A 23041-nucleotide genomic window follows, 5' to 3' on the forward strand; every position below is an offset into this window, starting at 1 on the left:
GCATACTAGATGAAGAAAGCTTGTTGATAACAAGATTATGTTATTAACTAAAAATATTTGATTAGAAATGTATTCTTTTGAATTAAAGGTTAGTAAGCAACGTTACTTTCCGGTCCACCTATTTTTATCAAAAACCGATTGATTTAGATGAATTTGATATTAAAAATTTGCATACTAGATGAAGAAAGGTTGTTGATAACAAGATTATGTTATTGACTAAAAATATTTTATTAGAAATGTATTCTTTTGAATTTAAAAGTTAGTAAGCGACGTTACTTTACGGTCCAACTATTTTTATCAAAAACCGATTGATTTTGATGAATTTGATATTAAAAATTTGCATACTAGATGAAGAAAGGTTGTTGATAACAAGATTATGTTATTGACTAAAAATATTTTATTAGAAATGTATTCTTTCGAATTTAAAGGTTAGTAAGCGACGTTACTTTCTGGTTCACCTATTTTTATCAAAAACCGATTGATTTTAATGAATTTGTTATTAAAAATTTGCATACTAGATGAAGAAAGGTTGTTGATAACAAGATTATGTTATTAACTAAAAATATTTTATTAGAAATGTATTCTTTTGAATTTAAAGGTTAGTAAGCGACGTTACTTTACGGTCCACCTATTTTTATCAAAAACCGATTGATTTAGATGAATTTGATATTAAAAATTTGCATACTAGATGAAGAAAGGTTGTTGTTAACGAGATTGTGATTATATCATTGACTAAAATTATAAGTTTATTAGAAATGTATTCTTTTGAATTAAAGGTTAGTAAGTAACGTTACTTTCCGGTCCACCTATTTTTATCAAAAACCAAATGATTTTGATGAATTTGATATTAAAAATTTGCATACTAGATGAAGAAAGCTTGTTGATAACAAGATTATGTTATTGACTAAAAATATTTTATTAGAAATGTATTCTTTTGAATTTAAAGGTTAGTAAGCAACGTTACTTTCCGGTTCACCTAATAAAACGCGTCGTTAGAAATGTATGATAAAATTAAAGAAAAAGAAAAAAGTAACGTATGAAAGAGTAAGCAATTAAGGGTGGGTTGAGGGATGGGAAGAAGGGTAAAATGATTTCTTTATAAGATCGAATTTATTAATCAATTTCATTGGGTAATCATGCGGATTGGCTCCTTGATTATCTGTGATGCATATGCGTCCACGCGCGTGCACACACTTATCTGTATAAATACATCAATGTATACCGTGTAAGTTGATAAACGTATACATGAATGTGTACTTGTACATGTAAGTTGATAGACGTATACATGAATGTGTACTTGTATATGTATGGATATGTTTATTCATATGTGTATTCATATGAGTGAATGTATATATGTATAAGTGTATATCTTTTCAAGTTCAAAGGTATATTTGTGTATAGTTGAGACTCGTCTCTACTCTCTTACTTTTCACGCTACGTTTAACGATATTAACGTAGATTTAATTGCGCGTCCTGTTCTGCATTTAATCGTCGTCATCGTCGTCGTCGTCGTCTTCGTCGTCGTCGTTGCTCATGAAGCTAACGTTCGGTCTTCTTTGAATAGACGTATTACTCTTGGTTTATTGACTGGAAGAAAGATGGTTCCTGTATATTCACAATCTATAAATGTAGATGTCTTAAGTAGAATTTATTAATTATCATTAAATATATTTGAATAATCGAATATTTAACAAACAAAAAAAAACATCATTGGGATCCACATATGTAAATTAAGTTTTATGATAAAGGAAAATATCTTGTTTGTTTTTTATTTTGATTCGAAGTATTTGAAAAATTAAAACTGTATTTTTGGTTTTTTTTTTATTAAAATTGAAATATAAATCAAAATTCAAATAAATTCATTTAAATTTTATTCAATTGATATAAATTTATAATATTGTAATTAAATATTGTTTAATTTATAAATTAAATTTGTATTAATATATATTTTTTAACAGTAGATATACCACCATTTTCAGTATACCTATTTCTACCACACTAGTCAACAGAATTGATCTGATATATTTAGTATTCATTTATAAATTTAATTTATTAATCTTCAAATAGACGATCATTAATGTTACAAAAAGAAAACTACTATACTTATGAATATCTTTAATAATAATAATACAATATTCCAAAAAGTAAAGAGAAGAATTTAAAAAATGTGATCCCCTATCAATCTATTGGTTATGGTATTTTGTAGATTATCTGTATCTATAACTACCATAAGCATTTATCTTAAATATGTCTGACTCTAAAGCTAACATTAGTGTCACAAAAAACTACATTACTTATTAGTACTAATTATAATAGAAGATATATAAAGAATCAAAATATATTAGTAATTATATATTAATATTAAATATATAGAATCAAAATATATTAGTAATTATATATATTAAATATATTGAATTGAAATATAATTCTAATTATATAATATAAAATATAATTCTAATTATAAACTTAAAATATATTAAAATATATATTATATTTATTATATTAAATATATATAGAATTATATAATAGAAAAATCAGCAAATTATAAATACAAAGGGTGCAACATAAAACATATTTCAAATTCTTAGTAAAAATAACTAAACAATCTAAAAACAAATGAGCAGAACAAAATTTGAAAAATGTGATCCTACCAATCCATTAATTATGGTATATTATAAACTAACCATATCTATGACTACCATAAGCATTTATCTTAAATATATCTGACACTAGTGTCACAAAAAACTACACTACTTCTAAGTATACCTAATTATAATCTAAAAATCAACAAAATGTAGATGCAAAGGGTGCAAGTTTAAAACATATTTCAAATTCCTAATAAAAATAACTGAACAATCTAAAAAGTAAAGAGAAAAATTTGAAAAAATGTAATCCTGTCAATCTATCATTTATGGTATTTTGTAGACTATCTATATCTATGACTATTATAAGCATTTATCTTGTATATATATCTGACTCTAAGGCCAACATTAGTGTCACGTGTCAAACGCGCAAAGTGTCTTAGGCTTGCACAAATCCTATCCTTGTAGATTTTACAAACGTTCTCTTTACGATCTGCGCCGACAGATAGTCTCGACAATGTTTGCACCGATGCTCACTGTCTTCGCCATATGCCGAACACACATATGTGACTACCATGAACTTAAACGGGTGAAGACGACTACGAATGAGAGGAGATGACACCCAAGTGATAATGGAGTTGAAGAATATATCTCTTATGTATAGAAATATGAAAAACAAAAATAAGTAATCATCTTTCTAAATATTATCTAACCAACTTGATAACCTATCTAATTTTTATACCTTTGTATTTTTTTTTTTTTTTTTATAAGATAATTTAATTACAAATTTTTTTTATTAGGTCTGGGTGAACAAGTGTTTTACTATTTTCATATATCAATCAAGTTTTCTTTTTTCTTTTATATATATTTTTTTTTAATCCAAAACCTTATCCAAATTACCTGATTTACTAAGTACATAATCGTTTGCTGTTATTTGTATTAAACAATAACAATTATTTATTGTTCATTGTCATGCAATTAACTAAAATTGTATTTTGTTACTTTGCTTTTTTATAAAACTATACTCATTTTACAATTTACGATAGAAACAGGTATAGACAAAGGGTTGATAAATTTAGGGTTAAAATAGGAGAGGTTAGAATTCTTCGAATTTTTATTTCAAAATAGAACAAAAGAACAATTTCAATGATAAATTTGAGTTGTGTTTGATAAAGGAACATGCACGTGTTTTTTAATGGAAAAAAAAGAATACTATCCAAATCATTAAACGTGTTGATGATCGACCGTCATAAAATAAAATAAAAAGGAAAAGGAAAAGTAATCCCTCCAAAAAAAAAACAAACAGAAATTTGATAGAAACTGAAGTTTGGAAATAATATAATAGGATTTAAAAACTACAATCTACGTGACTAGAATTTCATTAGGTGCATTGTTCTTTTAGTGTAAAAAATCTACTAGATGAATAAAAGATAAAACACATGTTAGACATGTTTTTTCTAAATCTGCTACATCAAATAGCAAAACTAAAAATACTCATCTACTTTCGAAATATTTCATAATGTTTGTTTTGAAAACAGGTGTAACATCTGTCCTTCTAACACCTGATACGTATTTTTATTTTTTATACAGTCTGACATAATTATAATACAATTAATATTAATATAATACAATTAATATTTTTCTAACCTTAAAACATAATAAACAGATGTTCATACATTGTTCGTAGTTTTTTTTTGTTTATTAATTTATGGTTAATTGACTAATTAACATTATTTGACTAATTATTAATTAAACAACTGAAAATGTATTTGGTTTTAAATTATCATATTTAGTTTTTACTTTTATTTTCATGTATAATAATATCTGATTTATTTCTAAAATCTATAATTTATTTAATCTTTTAAATTAAAAATTATAATACCTAACCTTAAATTTTATATTTTACATTTCGTTTTATTTTTAATCAATAATATAACAAATTATTAAACAATTTCTTATACCTTAAATTTATTTTATTTTTTCAACAAGAGATAAAAATTGTCTGAATTCCAATCGACTTAATTATTAAATTTCGTATTTGAATAACAAAAACAAAATATGACGTAAATTTTTGTAATAAATTAAGAAAAGTATTTTTTTTTTCTTCTTAAGCTCCTTTATATTCGTTTTTCCTTTTATTGGAAGAAATCAAATCCGTAAGATCGTTGAATATCCAATAAATTAAAAATCATGACCTTGAAAGATAGAAACAATATGCGCCCCACGATGATCATAAATTCTTCTTCAGGGCTGTTTCTTTTGACTGTATAAATTTGTCATTGACATATGAAACAGTTGGAACTTATACAAACACGAATCGGTAAATTAGCTAACCTTAAGATGAGAAGGGATTCAGATAAAAAGATAAATTCAATACGTGACGAACAATCGGTCGTAAAAAGACTATTCTTTTCTACGAACTATCCCATTTTAGTTAAAACAACAAATACCTACATTTTATCTTTTGTTTTCTTTTTTTTTTCATTTTTCAATTTGATACACCCCTGAAGACCTAACCCCGAAAATGACAAATGACCAATGATTAAGTTCAAAAAAAAAATACGTGTTTAAGACAAAAGAAATTTAATTTTCAACACACATCTGTGTTTCTTGTAAGATTTAAGAAAAATTTAATTACAAAAAATAACCCCGTTTTACATCACGGCATCCATAAAACGCAGTTTTGATCTAAAAGAATAAAAAAAAAAATTGTGACAAAACTTTTGTACAACACTGTACTTCTACTGTATAAAAAATGATTTTTGATTAAAACATTTAAAATATCTGAAAATAATCAACTGTAGTTTCTCATATAACACGAAATTTTGTAGGAATCAGTCAACCATGTTTACAGGAGGGTTACTTGTATTAAACCCTTCACTTCATGAACCATAAAACACAGTTTCGATCTAACACAATAAACAAAAAATTGTGACAAAACTTTTGTACAACACTGTACTTCTACTGTATAAAAAATGATTTTTGATTAACACATTTAAAATATCTGAAAATAATCAACTGTAGTTTCTCATATAACACGAAATTTTGTAGGAATCAGTCAACCATGTTTACAGAAAGGTTATTTGTATTAAACCCTTCACTTCATGAACCCTGTTGAACCCTTACAAACTTCTGATACATAAATTTGTACACAATTTTCTTGTTGTTATATTATTTTTGATTTATTCGTAATAATTATAATATATATAGACATATATATGTATATAAAATAAATGACGGTTATTGTAATCGAAGAGGACATGTTAAAGGGCCACCACCGTGAGTAACATTAAATAATTTCTGGCGCTATGCAGGTCGTATTTTCGAGCAGGGTGGTCTTCCTCTCTTTTCATTTCGAATAACCGCGATCTCGAACCGGTGCAGTGCCAACACCCTTCTTCCTCTTCTTCTCTTCTTTCCTCGTCTACGGGTTTTCAGAGTAGTCGACGTAGACGTCGACAAAGACAAAGACGACGAATAGGAGTAAAGAGAACCTCCCGTCAGAAGAAAGTCGACTACGAAAATCAAACAAACAGTCGGCGACGTCGCGTTAGTGGAGTTCCTTCGTCGGACTTCTTTTTTCTTTTTATATTTTTCATCTTCTTCTTCTTATTCTTCTTCTTCTTCTTCTTCATCGTCGTAGTTTGTTTATTGTTACAAAAAACTAAACCCCGTCGTCCGTACCGCATATCATCACAAAATACGACTAACCTTAACAATACGTCATAATAATAATTATTTAATAGTTTCATTTATATTTAATATACTATTATTATTATTTACAATATTTAACTGAAATAAATAAATTCAATTTTAAATTCATTCGCACCTAATACTAATTTTCGGTTAGCCAATAACGATTTTTGCCATTTGTTTGATTAGAAAAATAAAAACTGCATGGTTATTGGGGTTAACCTAAAAATTCATTATTAAAATTAATCTAAAAATTAGAAAAATAAAACTGCATGTGTGGTTATTGGGGTTAACCTAAAAATTTATTATTAAAATTAACCTAAAAATTGTTCAATAAACAATTGACCGACATATTATCATAAAATCATTGTACTATTAAAATTAAAATTGTCTATTAAAATTGAAACAGTAAAATACTTCAACTTTAATATTTAGCAAACTTATGATAATCTGTTGATGTTGAAGTAGTTTTCCAAACATGAGATAAAAAGATTATCTGTATAAACTTTATGTTGGTTTAAGATTACGAAGAAGAAGAAGAAGAAGAAGAAGAAGAGGAAAAAAAGAGAATTTTGTGGACCTCCTCTAGAAATTCCCCAACCCTGATACCCAATCCCCCCTCTTCTCTTCTCTTCTCTTCTTCTTACCACCCACCACCCCTTCCCTCGTGGATTGTTCATAGTCGTGTAAAGTAAATCCAATGAGATGTAATACGTTCCCATGCACCTTGAAGAGAGGTTTTAGTCGTCTGGTGAACACATGTCCTCCGTCGGATTTGATCCATTGAGAAAAAGTTTTAACCCTTCGCCATGTGACACTAACGTTTGCTACGATACCGGAACTCGAACTTTGCTAATTTCGTACCCGTTCCTTTCCACAGTTAATGGATCGGTCCTTTTTTTTTTTACAACCTCGTACAAAAAAAATAAAAAAGAACGTACATGAACTTGGCTGACAAAAATAATTTATTTATTAATATACATTATTGTTCAAATAATCTTCAAAACTATCTTTGTTTTATTTTGAATGACAAACGGTACATAACCTTTCATCTTATTTCATTTTTCGTTAGAAAAGAATTTATTTATTTATAAAATTTACGATGATTATAAAAAGAACAAATATGTTTGAACGTTTACATCGATGTTTTTATCAATTGAATCTGTTAATCATAAGTTTCAATATTTTTCATTTTGTTTTCTTTTTATTAAGCATATCTGATTGGAGTATATGCGATCTTTTTCCCGCCATTAATTGAAAGTACTTGTAATTGGTAATTGCAAACCAATTGGAATCCATGTTTCTTTTCATAGATTTTCTTTCATTTTCTTTCTTTTTATTAAGCATATCTGATTGGAATATATGCAATCTTTTTCCCGCCATTTAATAAAAGTACTTGTAATTGGTAATTGCAAACCAATTGGAATCCATATTTCTTTTCATAGATTTCTTTTGAACGTTACACAATACATAACCTTTAATCTTCTTAAATCTTTCATTATAAAATCATATATTTATTTATCAAATTTACAAAGAGAAATCTTATTTTATTAAACAAATAAAAAAATACAATTCATATGTGATTTTTAAATCCCATTTGAATATCAATATTCACATAATCTAAAGAAAATAAATAAATGAGATAAGTAATTCGATATCGTAATATTCAATTTCCAAATTCTTATCTTTCTGATATGAAAAAAAAAACAAGAAAAAAAAAAAGGAAGGCAAGTTTGAAGAAAATTAAATATGTTTGTGTGTGTGTATGTGTATGTCCATCAAAAAATCCATGAAAAAACATCAAAGATACCGACACAAGTCGAAACCACAAACCAAGGAACAATACTACGAAAAGCTACAGTAAAGTATACCAATGGAAACACACATTCCCCCACCCTTTCCCCCAAACCCCATCAACCCTTTTTCCTTTTCTTTCCCTTTCTCTCTGATTCGCTGCACTTCTTTTGTTTATTCTAGATACACCGGAAGTGAAACCATCAGAATTACCTCAACTATTAGTATCGGTGTATGTGATCTTAAAATTAACACATGAGTGTATATGTATATGTATATATGTGTTTGCACATTCCCAATGTATCTTTTCTAAGCACACATGCTTGTCATCAGGAATAAATTAGCAAATTTTCTTTTTATGCGTGCATACAGGGTGAATCAATAATAATTAATTAAATTTCAATATATTATTGATTTTATATTACAATAATTAATTAAACAATTTTTAAAATAGCATTAAGCTACAGGTGGTTTAAATTTGAGTATCTGAAAATGGAGACCACAATAACATTTTATTTTATTTTTTTGTAATTTTATAATACTTATACAATAAATATTGTATATATATATATATATTATATACAATAATATAATATATTATAATTATTTATTTATAATTATTTATATTAATATATAATATTTTATATATTAATATTAATTTATTTTATTTTATATATTAATATTAATTTATTTTATATTAATATTAATATTAATTTTATATTAATATAATATATATATAAGCAATATTTATTGTTTAATTATTTTTTGTAAAACATTATTACTTTCATTGCTTTACTTTTTTTTATATAAGAAAAGAATTGTTCAAATATTTATTGATAAATTGAATAAATTTGAACTATAAACAATGATGGATTTGAAATGATTTGGTTAAAAATTAATACGAAATTTTCAAAAAATATAATTTAATGTATTTATGTACCTAAATTTAAACAACAATTTTAAAAAAAATACGTTTAAAGTTGTACAAGTTACACGTGTGTACCAATAAAACGTACATACATATATATATATACACACATACATACATGTAACGTTCCCTTTTGCGAGTTAAATGAGAAATAAAAAAAAAGAAATATATATATATATATATAAGAAAAAAAAAGATGAATAATAAAACAATGGTGAAATGAAGACTCTAAAGAAGAAATGTAAAACGTTAGAAAAACTAACTCGACAAGACCTCGCGGGGACCCCCGCTGAGGAGTCCAAGAGGCCCCTTGAGATCGATCTTTACCCTCTACGAGGAGGCCCCTTTCTTCTCTTTTTTCTTTTTCTTATTTTTTTTTCTTCTTCTTTTTTTTTTTGTTTTTAAATATTCCTTTTTCTTTTTTTTTTTTTTTTTTCGTTTTAACTTCCCATGTCTTCACAACCGTCGGCGGTTCATCACCATCGGGGTCCACTAAACCATACCGAGGACCCATTTACATGTAGGTCTTATACCCCCTAGAAAATATTCTCATTCGTTAATATTTCGTGTGAATTCGAAAACACTTAGATATAAGTTTTATTTTTGTTTTTCTACAACCTCCATTTTTTTGTTTTATGTTTTCTTTTTCTTTTTCTTTTTTTTTCTTTCCTTCTCACCCAAGTTTTCAGGTTTTGTTTTGTTTTTGTTTTTCTTTTGCTCCTTTTTTTTATTGTCAAATTTTTCAATGAATTATTTCAAATGGAATTTGTGAATTGGAAAATGGAAATTTTGATAATTATATGTATGCGTGTATATGTATGTGTATGATAATTTTCTTCTTTAATATTTGTCTGTTTTGGTTTTTTTTTTTGACTTCAATTGCAAATATTTTAAGAACAAAAAATAACAGTGGATTTTTTTTTTACAAATATAATTTTAATTTAATTTATTTTTTTATTTTGTCAATATTATATAATAATAATAATAATAATAATAATAATAATATTTTTAACGTTGTCTTTTGCGAGTCAACTGAAATAAAAATAAAAATGAAAATAAACCAAAAAGGTAAGATGAAAATTCTTCTAACGTTTTCAAAAATGTTATTTTTTTTTTTTTTTTTACATTTTTTCCCAAAAATGTCGAATTTTATTTTATTTTTTTTTTTTTTTTTTACTTACATGTAGATAAATCGTATCAATTTTCTACCGAAAAACGAGAAAGGGAAGCACATTAAAATACGCATCCTATTACAATATGCCATTCCTTTTTTTTTCTCCTCCTCCTCCTCCAGACTTCTTTGTTTTATTTTTTTTTTTTTTTATTTTTTTTTGTGTTGTCTTTATTTATCTTTTCAAGAATACCCTGGGAAATTTTGTCAACTGTTTCACCTTTTACGACGAAAGATTTATTATTTTACACTTAAATTTGACTGCCAATTCTTTCTTCGAAATTCGATACTTATTCATTTTTATGTCAAAGGACAAATTTCAATTCTCAAAATGAGACATAGATTTTACATAAAAAAAAAAAAACAGAAATATATTTGAATATTATAAATTTTCAAGTAAAATATTAAGAAAATAATAATAATATCATTAAATAAACAAATGAAAACTATGTTGGGAATAATAAAGTGCCATTTTGATTTCTATTCTCCACCTTGACCGATGCTCCAATCCGACGGCTCGTAACAGTGAACGTAACCGATTGGTCATAGCTATACAGGTAGAAAATAAGTCACGCCCAGTACTCGTGAATTCTGATATTTGATTGGTCATTGCAAACATTTCGCAAGATGGACATTTCAAAAATAAAAAATAAACCCTTAAAATACAGTTATACTTAGAACCTCAACAATATAATATATACAGTAACTAAACAAACTATTATTAGATAAATAACAAATAAAATTAATATAATTGTAAATAACTAATAATAATAATAATAACTACAACACTAAATAACCAACCATTCGACTGTATAAACAAACATGAGCCATACAAATACCTTGGCTTTCACCAAACACAATAGGAGGATGCAAACTGTATATACAGACCGACACAATATTGCAACAAAAATATTACACAAAACAATAGCAAACAAATTCAATTTAGAACACAATGATACACCATATTACAAATATACACCACACAATACTGTAAAAATAATCATTACAAACTGTATTGGGACACAAAATTACACACAGACAGAACTGTCAAATACAACAAGCCACAGATCTCACATTCACAAATAAAAGAGACAAAACTATATACCCAATAAAAAAATATACAGTTAACACAAAAAATACAAAGATTATAGAAACAAAAAAAGGGCCTGATAATATGAAGATCCATTAATAATGTCTACTACAGAAATTACACTCAATACTCTTAAAAATCACCTCACAATACTAAAACTAGATCCAAACATATAAGAGGAAATACAGCGAACAATAACCTTGAAGACTCGCAACATAGTCCGAAACTTCCTCAATGCAGAAAAGAAAAGTTACAGTTGGCAAAGTCCCATCCAATCAGCTTATTGTTCCGGAAAAGAGAGGGAAACAACAAAAGTTTAGAACAGTGGTTCTCAAACTTTTTTGTCCTACGTGTCCCCTTTCCAAAAAAAGTACTTAGCGCCCTATGGAAATTAATTTTAAAACATATATATACATGTATTAATGTTTCTACCACCCTCCATGAATCACAGCAGCACCCACCAGGGGGCGGTAACGCCCACTTTTGGGAATCACTGATACAATAACAATAAATAATCAAATATATATAACCTATAATATATTAATAAAAATAAATTACAAATAAATGATAAGAATTATTATAACAAATAATGCGATAATAATTTAATAATAATAATCGATAGAAATAGAAAAAATAAGAACAAAAATTTACAAGAAAAAAAGAAGCAAGTAAAAACATATTAATGCAAAGGTGTAACACTGATGGTTACACTTGCATTCGCATGCATAACTCAAACACCAATCCCTCTTGCTCCGCCTCCCTCCCTGCCACCCCCCTCTCCTCCGCTATATAACCTTTTGACAGGCTAGACCGGCTGCACCGTTTCGTTAACATTGAAACAGCTGTTCCACGCTATCTTGTTAGCTTAAGTGGACTTCAAACCATTAAGAAACGATATATACGTATGTATATATATATATATATATATATATATACATACTCATATACATATAAATATACTTATTTCAATTTTTGTGAGAGTACAAATTGAATCAAATTTTTTGAAAAAAAAGGAAAAAAAATTTAGCTACAAAATCGAATGAATTTTTCAATCATCGATATTTCGATTAAACAAAATAATAATAATAATAATAATAATAATTCTTTTAATTGTCGACAATTGTTGCCAAAACTTCCATGATTTTTACGGTCAAATTGAAATACACATATATGTATATGTGTGTTTGCATGTGTGTGTAATTAGGTTTATCTAAAATTTGAGATACATTTAACTAACTATTTATTAATAATTTAAATATAATTATTAATTATTTAAATTTATTAAACAAATATAAAATATATTTTAATAAATATATAATAATTTTATTAATATAATAATTTATATTTTTAAATAATTTAATGGATATAATATTTATTTTAATTTATTTATTTTATAACATAACCTAACACCTGTTATTTTTACGCACGGTAATAATCCGTACGATTGAATATAAAAAATAAAGAATGAGAAAGAGAAAGAGAAAGAGAGAGAGAGAGAGAAATAGGTTAAGGTAAGGGTCAAAGTCGATCGTGATAAACATCGATTATAATAAATATCGTTCGTTGAATTCTAAGAAATTCAATCTTTATTAAATACGCATAAAAAAATATTCTCGAAAGATAGGTTAAGGTGTTCAAAAGAGGGGATAGGTGATAATTCATGCACACGCGCGCGCACCACACACACACACACATTTTATTTTCATTTTAAACAATTTCGAAATAAGACACAACAAATTTATTCATCGTGTAAAAGAATTTATTGTTAAATTATTAATTATTTAATATTTTATTATACAATGTGATATCTAATTTAAATCTCATTTGATTAACAAAGTAATGATGTCATCATTATCGATCGTACAAGAATGTCCTTGAAATGATGTAAAATGATTTATAATTAGAATTAAAAAATTCTCACATTTTGTGTTGACAATTTTTTAAAAAAAATTTTCCACCATAGTCTTATTCTTTTTATATGGTTTACAAAAAAAAAATAGAGTCTCATTCTTTTTATGGTTTTCAACAAAATCTTCGTAATAATCCCATTGAAATCAAACTAATCTCAATGACAGAATAATATAATTACAATTATTATTCATAGAATTTAGAATTGGGTTTTTTTTTTATGGAATTTTAAATTTTGTTTATTTATAAATTTTATTTTTTTTTTTTATTTAAATATAATTTTCTTTTTTTCTTCTTTTTCTTCTTCTCGTGTTTTATTTACTGTTCTTTTATTGTATTCGAAAAAACAAAAAAAAAAAACCAAGCAGACCTTTATTTGAATGTTTAAAGGTAGATCAAAAATAAAACGCGAACATAACCTCTTTTTTATACTTTTATTTTATAACTAAACGTGAATTAGAAGAAGAGAAGACATTTCTCTTCATTAACACATGCTTCATCAGAGACGGTTAATGAATCACACGCTCATATATCAACTCACATAGATACACACATGTACAAACACATATACACATACACATACATACATATATATATGTATATATATATACACACATATAAATACACGTAAAATGTTTCTTTAAGAAAATTGATTTATACGCGTAGGTGGAAGAGGAAACCATTGAGAAAGAAAAAACTAAAGAAAGTAAAGAACCAAAAATCTTCTCTCACTCTCTCTCTCTCTCTCTCTCCTTCTATATTTCTCTCCTTAAAAAGAATTACTTTGCTTGTTGGTTAGAAAAAGAAAAATATAAAAACATTTTTAGAAGCGTTTTATCATAAATCGTTAACGGTAACAACCCTTTTTCATTTTTCTTTTTTAGTTACGTCGAAAAAGCAACACTCTAAGTCACACACAAACACACACAGAGAGAGACATACATATACACATACATACAAACACGAATCCCTTAACGAAGGGATGACGTTTCCTTTTCGTTCAGAAAATCGTCGATGGGCGTGTTACTCATTCACACGAAAAGAAACCAAAAAGAAAAAAAAACCTATCTGTAGGAAAGAATAAAAAAAAAAGAAAATAATTTAATATAAGAAGCAAAAAATATCAAAGATAAATTTCAATTGATAAAATTGAATTAATAATTTTTAACATTAAAAAAAAAATATATATAAATAAATTAGAATGTTATTTTGAAAACATTATTCGTGAACAACAATGGCGGATTAAACAACAGTTGTTCAGAGCCATTCAGAGCCATTCAGAGCATCGAAGATAATTTGGAAGTTTTAAAAAATTTCAATTGATAAAATTGAATTAATAATTTTTAACATTAAAAAAAATGTATAAATAAATAAAATGTTATTTTGAAAGCATTATTTGTGAACAACAATGGCGGATTAAACAACAGTTATTCAGAGCCATTCAGAGCACCGAAGATAACTCGGAAGTTTTGAAAAATTTCTTTTGTAATTGTATACGCGCGGTTTTTTTTTTTTTTTTTTTTTATTAAAATATACATTTACTCACAATGCGTTGTGTTATAAACAAATTTTTGATTACTTCTTCTTTTTTTTTCCTTTTATTTTAAAAGATGTTCATTTGACTTGATACGTCACACTACGTTACTCATTGATATAATGATCGACAAAAAAAAACATTGAATTAATTTGTAATTAATTAAAATGTAAATAAATGCTAAACAAAACAAAACAAAACAAATGAAAATTAAATATAACAATAAATATAAACGAATAATATAAATGAACGTTTATGAAAATAGTCAAACGAAAAAAAAAAAAGGTTGAAAAGTATTAAAAAGAAAGATGATTGATTTAGCGTAAAATAATTTGAAAGAACTTTCGAATAAGTATAAAGGCATTTCTTTCTTAGTTTTTTTTTCCCCGCCTTTGATGATATGCGACAAGGAGAAGGAGAAAGAGGAGAAGGAGGAGGAGGAGGAGGAGGAGGGGAAACGGCACATACGAATGAATTTTAAAACCAAACGCAGATGACGTCTCGCTCATCTTCATACCGTACTTCCGGTATACTTATAGGTATAGTACTTTTTTTTTTTTACATAGAAACTTACTGAATACAACTTAAATCAAATATTTTTAATTTAAGCTTTTATTTATTTCTTTTTTGTCAATATTTATATACACATACATATTATATATAAGCTAATTTATTTATATATTATTGTAATATATATTGCATATAAAAAACTTATCATTATTATTATTATTATTATTATTAATTGACTTTAAAAATTCGAAAATTCATTGCTGCAAATACCAAGCATATTTCTTTAAGATTATATACACAAATGCATATATAAAAAATATAGTAATTGAACAATAATCTATTTATGATAATTTTTACCATTAAATTGCGATGAATTTTTATTAATCATAATTACGTATTGTTGAAGAGCGTCAAAAAAGCGTTGCATCATAACGTCAACTGCTTCATATATTGATATAAAAAGACATTGCATATATTTGATGCAATTTTTATTATCATCACTATTCTCAGATGTATTAAATACATCATATCCTGCTTGTTTCATATTTACTTTCATATAATCCCATACGTAACGACATGCTTCAACCAAAAACTCAATCTTATTCTTACTCCTTAATATATATACAGCTGTATTGAATATAAAAGGTAATATATCTTCAGACTTTTTAATTCTCTTCAAGTCATTTATGAGATTGTTAAAATCATTAACAATAGGTATTTTTCGTCTACTTTGATTATCAGTACTCTTAGACAAATTGATGAGTAACATATTAAGTAATTGTTTGAGTTTATTTGAACTGTTGTCAGTTGATGATGAATTTGATTCGTCGATATTTCTCAAAAACGTTTTACCTAATGTAACAATTAATAACATCGGATCTATTAAAGGTATTCCATGGATTTTTAATTGTCCACCTTCAAAGTTTAACAAAGAAGTCGACGTTGTAGGAAAATGATTACTTGTTATTTCCCCCGTTACATCATTCATCGCATAATATTTAAAGTTTCGTATAATAGCAGCATTTTCTTCCATTTGATTTTTATTAAATTCCGCATTAGCTTTCTCTTTTGCATACTGATAACGTTTACGCAAATTCTCATCACGTAGATTCTTTTCAAACTCTTTTAATACTAATCCTTGTGTCGTTCTAATTACATCTTTAGCAAATTGAATATTTATCACGGAATTCATAAAGAACAATACATGAGTTCCTAAATAAAAGATATCTTGAATATCAACTCTTTCTGATTCTTTATACTTGTTGTAAATTTGGAAACCTTTATAACCAATACCGATCAAATTGATGGATATATTGGTTACTAATATAACGTCGTATACTGTCATAGCTGTTTGACTGACTCTTACACCTTCTTCAGCAGCTTTCTTAAGAAGAACAGTACTACCTTGAAGTACTAATGCAACAGTAAATCCAGATATTCCTAACCAAAGAGATAAATTGCCTCCATTAAATGGACTGATGGATTCTTTGTGTATGGATTTATCATATAATTCTGATGCACAATTCCCAGCACTCCAAACACCTTGCACAAACATCGCTGTTTGTCCTGTTTATTGTTAAATATGATTAACAAACAAAAAATGACTTAATGTGTGACCTGACTTGACTTAACAATAAAAGATTAAATTTATATAAAGAATTCTTATTTACCTGCCGCAGAAACTAGTGGACCAACAGGAGTAAAGAGTGATACAACTCCTACGCCAACGGTAACAGCAGGGCCTACCGTATTAACTGTGTAGTTAATTGTAGATATAACATGTGCACGACTCGAACATTCATAAGAGTCTTTAGCAATTAACCATACAGTTGAACAATCTGGAGTAATTTGAAAATCCGGATTTGGTTGGTAATAACCATCTTTTGGATAGACCATTGTACACTTTGGAAACTTATTATTCAATATATAATCTTCCCAATTTTCGTATATTCTACCTTGAATATCCAAATACCAAACAATAAAATTCTTCTCGTTATTATAGTGTTTTAATTTAAATACAGGCAGACCAATTATTTCTTCTTCAGCCTTCATTTTACATTGGTCAGTTATTTTATTACGAAATATCATATTATATACGATTCCATAATGTATTAAATTGGTATTAGGTTCACAACTGTATCGTAAAATCTTATGTAAAATAACACTTATGATTTGTTCCATTTGAGGAGAATATTGAATAAGATCATTTATATCAGTATCATCTGTTATGTTTTCAGTATCAATAGATAAAATATTATTCGAATCAGAAGTTGATTCAGAAAATGGTGAACCACAAATAGCATATCCTATATTTTGTTTAATTAATTTATAATCATCTTTTTTACATACCGTCCAATCTGGAAGTAATTCATAAAAATTTTGTTGATAGGCAACAGCTTTCTCCAACAATTTATCCTGTTTTAAGAAATATACGTCAAATGTTAACAAAAATATCCGTAATATATAAATTTTGATTAAATTTATAAATCAAATATTATTAATATTATTATACTAACCCACTGCACATCCGAAAATTCGACGACTGTTGATTTGCTTTCCATTTTTGAAGAAAATAAATTCTTTAACTCTTTTATCCAGCCAAATGCAACTGCGACTTATTCTTAATTGACGTTGCACATAACTTTAATGAAATATTTTCTAATAAGGGAAATCCCGGATACAGGTTGTCCATGCTTACAAAAATAATAATGAATTACAAAATATATAACTAGATTTTGTATGACTTATACATTGAAATATATAATTACTTGTTGAATACAATTCTAAATGTTTTGAAACATTTATAAAATAACAATTACACGTTTTTCTATTGAAATTTCTTTTGAATCGAAAATTTTCAAAATGACACGAACAAAATAATAAGTTTGGAAAGAAGCGCATTATTTGATTGGCGGAAAGAGAAATTGGAGATATCTATTGGTCAAGATTTGCTAGGGGAAAAAATAGAAAATACCGATTGGTGAAGACCTCTGGTGACAGGTGTGGAAACTTAAGAAATTTCACTTTAATTGCATGTAAATTTCACGTCCTTTTTTTCTCTTTATGTAACTATTTTTTATTATATATATATATAACTATTTTTAGGTTAGGTATGAAATATGATATTAAAATAAACATTTAATGAATTTTGATAAAATAAAATATTATGCACTTTAATATAATATGAATTGTAAAATAAAATATATTATTTTTCACTGTAATCAATTTTCATAAATCATATGTTTCATCTAATATACGAATAAACACACCATAACACCATTTAGATAGTTAAAATATTATGTAAAAACAAATCACAATTATTATTTATTTATTGTATCAATAATATAGTAATTATTCTTAAAAAATTATACTTATATAACCTATATTCTGAATTTTCTAATGAATTATCATCTATACATACTTTGTTGTACATTATCGTTGCTATGGTTAAATTGATCCACTTGTATGAATCTAATAGAATTTTCTTTACTTATTATACGTAATTCTTTTAAATCATGTTATAAATTTTATTATTAAAATTTGAATAGAATAAATATGACATTAACACTATCACGTGTTGATTATATTTCTGTAGGTGTTACTTCTCGTGGTACAACTAGAATCTTTCCACCAACAGATCCCAAACAAACTCAAAAGTTTGCCGTTGCTGATCATGATGGTATACTTCAAGTATTTGGTAAATCATCTAAATTTTATTATTTTCAATAAATTCATTTCTATATACAAAAACAAAACAAAATGATATTTGATTTTTTTGTTTTTTTTTTTTTTTAAACAGGTACAAAGAAAGGAGAATTACAAGCGTTATTCAAATCATTACCCGGACCAAAGATTAATAAAATGATTCTTGGTGGTTCATTTGGTACACCAAAAGATAAGATTTTTGTTGCATATGAAAATTCAGTTAAAGGTTTTACCAAAAAAGGAAAATTATTTTTAGAATTTGATACTAGTCTGTTGGATCCTATTTCTGCTTTGTAAGTTTAATCTCATTAATTCTAATCATTTATTTTAATTATAAATAAAATATTAATTTAATACATGTATACGTTTATACAGTAAAAATGTAAAGTATCTACATATACATTTATTATTTTAACATATATTGAATTGATGTTTGTATTGTAATATACATGAAAAATGTATGACAAATTATTGACATGTAAAATATGTTACAGATATGTACTTGGTCCAGATTTAGCAGCATGTGCTCGAGATCTTTATCATAGATATCACGATTGCAAAGATGCTGATTCATATTTGGCTGGTGAAATATTAAACGATGTTGTACTTTTACCTAGCGACAATTCTATGGTATATGCCATTCTTGCTTGTAGTGATTGTGCAGTAAGTATTATTAACACTAGAATTATCAATAGTTAATACGTAGCTGTCTCTACCACAAAATTACAGTCAAAATAACTGGTCTTTAAAAAGATGTAAAAGTAAAATATATTTTTATATTTATTGACTTATTATTATTTCACAAAAGGAACTTCCTATTCTGAGATTTTAAAAACTGTATAATAACAATAAGTACAATAATAGAATATTTGATATCAAATCAAATCAACGACCAATCAGTCAAAATGGCTGGTGTGGTATAGTTCTAATGTTAAAAGAAAAATAATTGAACAAAATTATGATTATATTTAATCTCATTAATAAAGAATATTATTTATTTGATATTTATTTTAATATTATTCCAGATACGTGTTTTACATGGAACAATGAGACCAACAGTTTTAAGATTGCCAAGTATTCCTACTGTGCTTGCTGTATATAGGTTCTGTTAATAGTGTATATAATTATTTAAGACAAATCTTCATTTTGTCATAAATTGTATTAAGTGTAGTATTAATATTTACGTTCTTAATTTTCTTTTTTTTTTTTTTTGTAGAGAAAAAGAAATTGAATCATCAGAACGTGTATTGTTAGGTACCATTGATGGTAAAGTTGGTTTATTAACTCTGCAAGGAAACAAAACGTTAAGAATTACTTGGTTGATTAATTCTATGGGATCTGAAATAACTTCTTTAGATACATTTGAATTGCAAGATGGTTTAGATATACTTATCGGAAGACAAGATGGAATTATTGAAGTATATACGTTTCCAGATGAAGATATGTCACCATGTTTACGTTACCGTTATGTAATTATTACATATTATTTTTTTATATAATAAAGGAACATAAAAATTATTTAATAATCAAAGAAAAATAATATTTTATTAGAATGCTGGTGAAAGTATTAGTACAGTTGTTGGTGGAATCATCGGTGCTGTTGGTTATCCTGAAGTTCTCGTTACTACTTATTCCGGTCGAATATTTGGTTTAACTACTAAACCACCTGGATTATTAGAAGCTGGACAAAGTGATACGGTCATAGCAAAATTGAAACTTGAAATACATCAGTTGGAAGAGAAACTTGCTGAAGAAAGAGAAACTAATAATTTTATGGCTGATCCTTTAGCACCATTAATATTAGCTGTAAAACACAGGTTACTTGATTATCTTTCATTTTGAATTGTTTATATTATTTATAATTATTATTATTATTAACTGACATTAGGAAGGAACTCGAAAGTTCATTGCCGCAAATACCAAATTCCGGGGCCATTGTTCCTGTCCTTGAGCACAATCCTTCCATTCGTGGTCTTCGTATCCTATTTCTTTCAAGTCCCGAAATAATATTATCCTCTCATCTACGTCTCGGTCTACCTAGTGGTCTATTCATATTATTTATAATTGTCAATTATTTTTAGAATGGTTTTACATGAAGAAGATGCATCGTATTCACTCTCAGTAGAATTAGATACATCGATAGATAATATTCTTATACAGTCAGATACACCGATAGTTTTGTTAGATGTTGAAAATAATAGTGCAGTAGTAAGTTTATCTATGTGCAATCCAAAAGAAGGAAACTTTATACTTGCTACATACAGATGTCAAGTATGTATATATATATATATATTTATTGTTAAGATATACTTTGAAATAATTATAATTTGTGATATAAATTATAGATCAATACTAATCGACTCGAAATGAGATTAAGAACTATCGAAGGACAACCGGGTACTTTACAAATTTATGTTACATCACAGGTATCATTTAACTTCATCAAAATCTAAATATTACTTTTCAATTAATATTATAATTAATATTAATATTTATCACATAGGTACAACCAAAATGTTGTCGTAGAATATTAGTACCTATATATGCTTTATCATCACATAAAAGACAACACATTGAAGATGCAGAAACATTGGCAGGAGGACCTTTCAACGAATTAAGATTGAGTGGTAATTTTACAGTTAATGAGGTATCAACAAAATCATTCATGATAATATTAATATTTTATATCATCATTGTAAAGTATAAAATATATTTTAATGTTTTCATTTATTTTTTTTTTTTTAGATGCACGCATGGCTTTCTCTTGTATTACCGGATATTCCTGAAAGACCTCATTTATACGACAACGAAGCCATTTTAATATATAAATCATCTTTCATTGGAACAATATTGAAGTGTAAATATAAGTTAGTTATTAATATTTTTTATTTATAGATAATAAGTTAAGCAACTTTGATATTATTATTTGTATTTTTTTTTTTTACAGAAAAGGAAGCGCTGTATTTTTGGGAGAAAATATATCGACCATTATTATACTTAGAGATATATTGACAAGAGAAGCAACTAAACGTAAAATTAAATTAGAAGTATTTTGTGGTAATAAATATTTATTTGATTGATAGAAATTAATTATAAAAAAAATATATATATATATATTTTAAAACTGTTATTAACACTAGATATACCAGACCAGTCATCATTTTGACCGGTTGACGCCATTTTAATTCAAAATTTCTACTTCACACACATGTAACATTTGAGTTCTGTAAATAATTAAGCGTTTTGTTTTTTTACAAATATCTATAAATCTATTTATCTATTAAAGTTATTATTGTTAAACATTTTTAAATTATTTTTTAAAAATAAATAAAGACTGGAAGCTTTAAAAAGCATTTTCTTTTTTATACACCAGTCATTTTGACTAGGATGGTAGAAAATAGGCATACTGAAAATGGTGGTATATATCTAGTGTTAAATAAATTGTTTTATAATAATATTTATTGATCATTTTAAAAAATGATTTAAAAAAAACAAAAAAATATTCAACAAATTTATAATGATTTTAATGATATTAATTAGATGTTGCAGTTGGTAGTATTTCAAGAGTATTAGAACTTGTAAAACCACAATTAGATGGTGCTCATGAATTAATTGAAAAAATCAAGATTTTAGATGCCCTTGAAGAATTTGAATTGAAGACTAATCCAAAAGATAATTTATGTACTAAGTATCAAGATTTAATAACAAATGAACAAAACATTAGAACACAAATGGCTAAAGATACAGAAGTTTTAAACAGATTACATGGCGTTATAACAGATTTATATGTTGATTGGGAACGAGCTAAAGGTGCTCGAAGGTAACGTTTAATTATTATTCCATTTTTTATATTATTAATTAATCATGTTTTTTTTTGTTAAATAGGATTAGTAGTAAGTCTGCAGCTGAGAAATTAAATGATTCGCTTGAATCAAAAGATTTCGTTAAATTATTACAAATTTTTACCGGTAAAGTTATTTCTTCATGAAATATTTCAACTGTGGAATAATAAGAAGAATTCAAATCAAATATATACAGGGTGTTTCAGAATTCATTGATCAAATTGTAAAAGTATATTCTACATATTCTAAAAATGTTGTTTGTAGTTCACTTGTTGCAAAGGTAA

The 23041-nt window shown here is 26.2% G+C and overlaps 2 protein-coding genes across 7 annotated transcripts; one reads left to right on the forward strand and one right to left on the reverse strand.

The window, feature by feature from the left end:
* Positions 1 to 15294: 15294 nt before the first annotated feature.
* On the reverse strand, positions 15295 to 18746 carry LOC107066715 (uncharacterized). Its single transcript, XM_015321607.2, has 4 exons — positions 18632 to 18746; positions 17727 to 17903; positions 16881 to 17625; positions 15295 to 16776 (listed from the first exon to the last, which is right to left on the reverse strand). Exons 2-4 carry the CDS (start codon positions 17769 to 17771, stop codon positions 15548 to 15550), a joined length of 2019 nt encoding a protein of 672 aa, XP_015177093.2. The 5' UTR covers positions 17772 to 17903; positions 18632 to 18746; the 3' UTR covers positions 15295 to 15547.
* LOC107066714 (BBSome complex member BBS7) lies at positions 18379 to 23010 on the forward strand. 6 transcript variants are annotated; one of them, XM_089175130.1, is made up of 14 exons: positions 18379 to 18427; positions 18806 to 18907; positions 19010 to 19208; positions 19410 to 19578; positions 19941 to 20017; positions 20132 to 20384; positions 20467 to 20732; positions 20997 to 21186; positions 21261 to 21341; positions 21419 to 21562; positions 21661 to 21782; positions 21863 to 21972; positions 22456 to 22735; positions 22801 to 23010. In XM_089175130.1, exons 1-14 carry the CDS (start codon positions 18394 to 18396, stop codon positions 22901 to 22903), a joined length of 2130 nt encoding a protein of 709 aa, XP_089031256.1. In that variant the 5' UTR covers positions 18379 to 18393; the 3' UTR covers positions 22904 to 23010. The 6 variants fall into 6 exon arrangements, with proteins under 6 accessions (XP_089031256.1, XP_089031265.1, XP_015177092.1 ...); XM_089175139.1 differs by having other exon boundaries at positions 18379 to 18400; XM_015321606.2 differs by having other exon boundaries at positions 18407 to 18510.
* The last annotated feature ends 31 nt before the right edge of the window (positions 23011 to 23041 follow it).

The sequence above is a fragment of the Polistes dominula genome, unplaced genomic scaffold, assembly GCF_049000335.1.
Source record: "Polistes dominula isolate Pdom_NZ unplaced genomic scaffold, Pdom_raw_medaka contig_32, whole genome shotgun sequence".
NCBI lineage: Eukaryota > Metazoa > Arthropoda > Insecta > Hymenoptera > Vespidae > Polistes > Polistes dominula.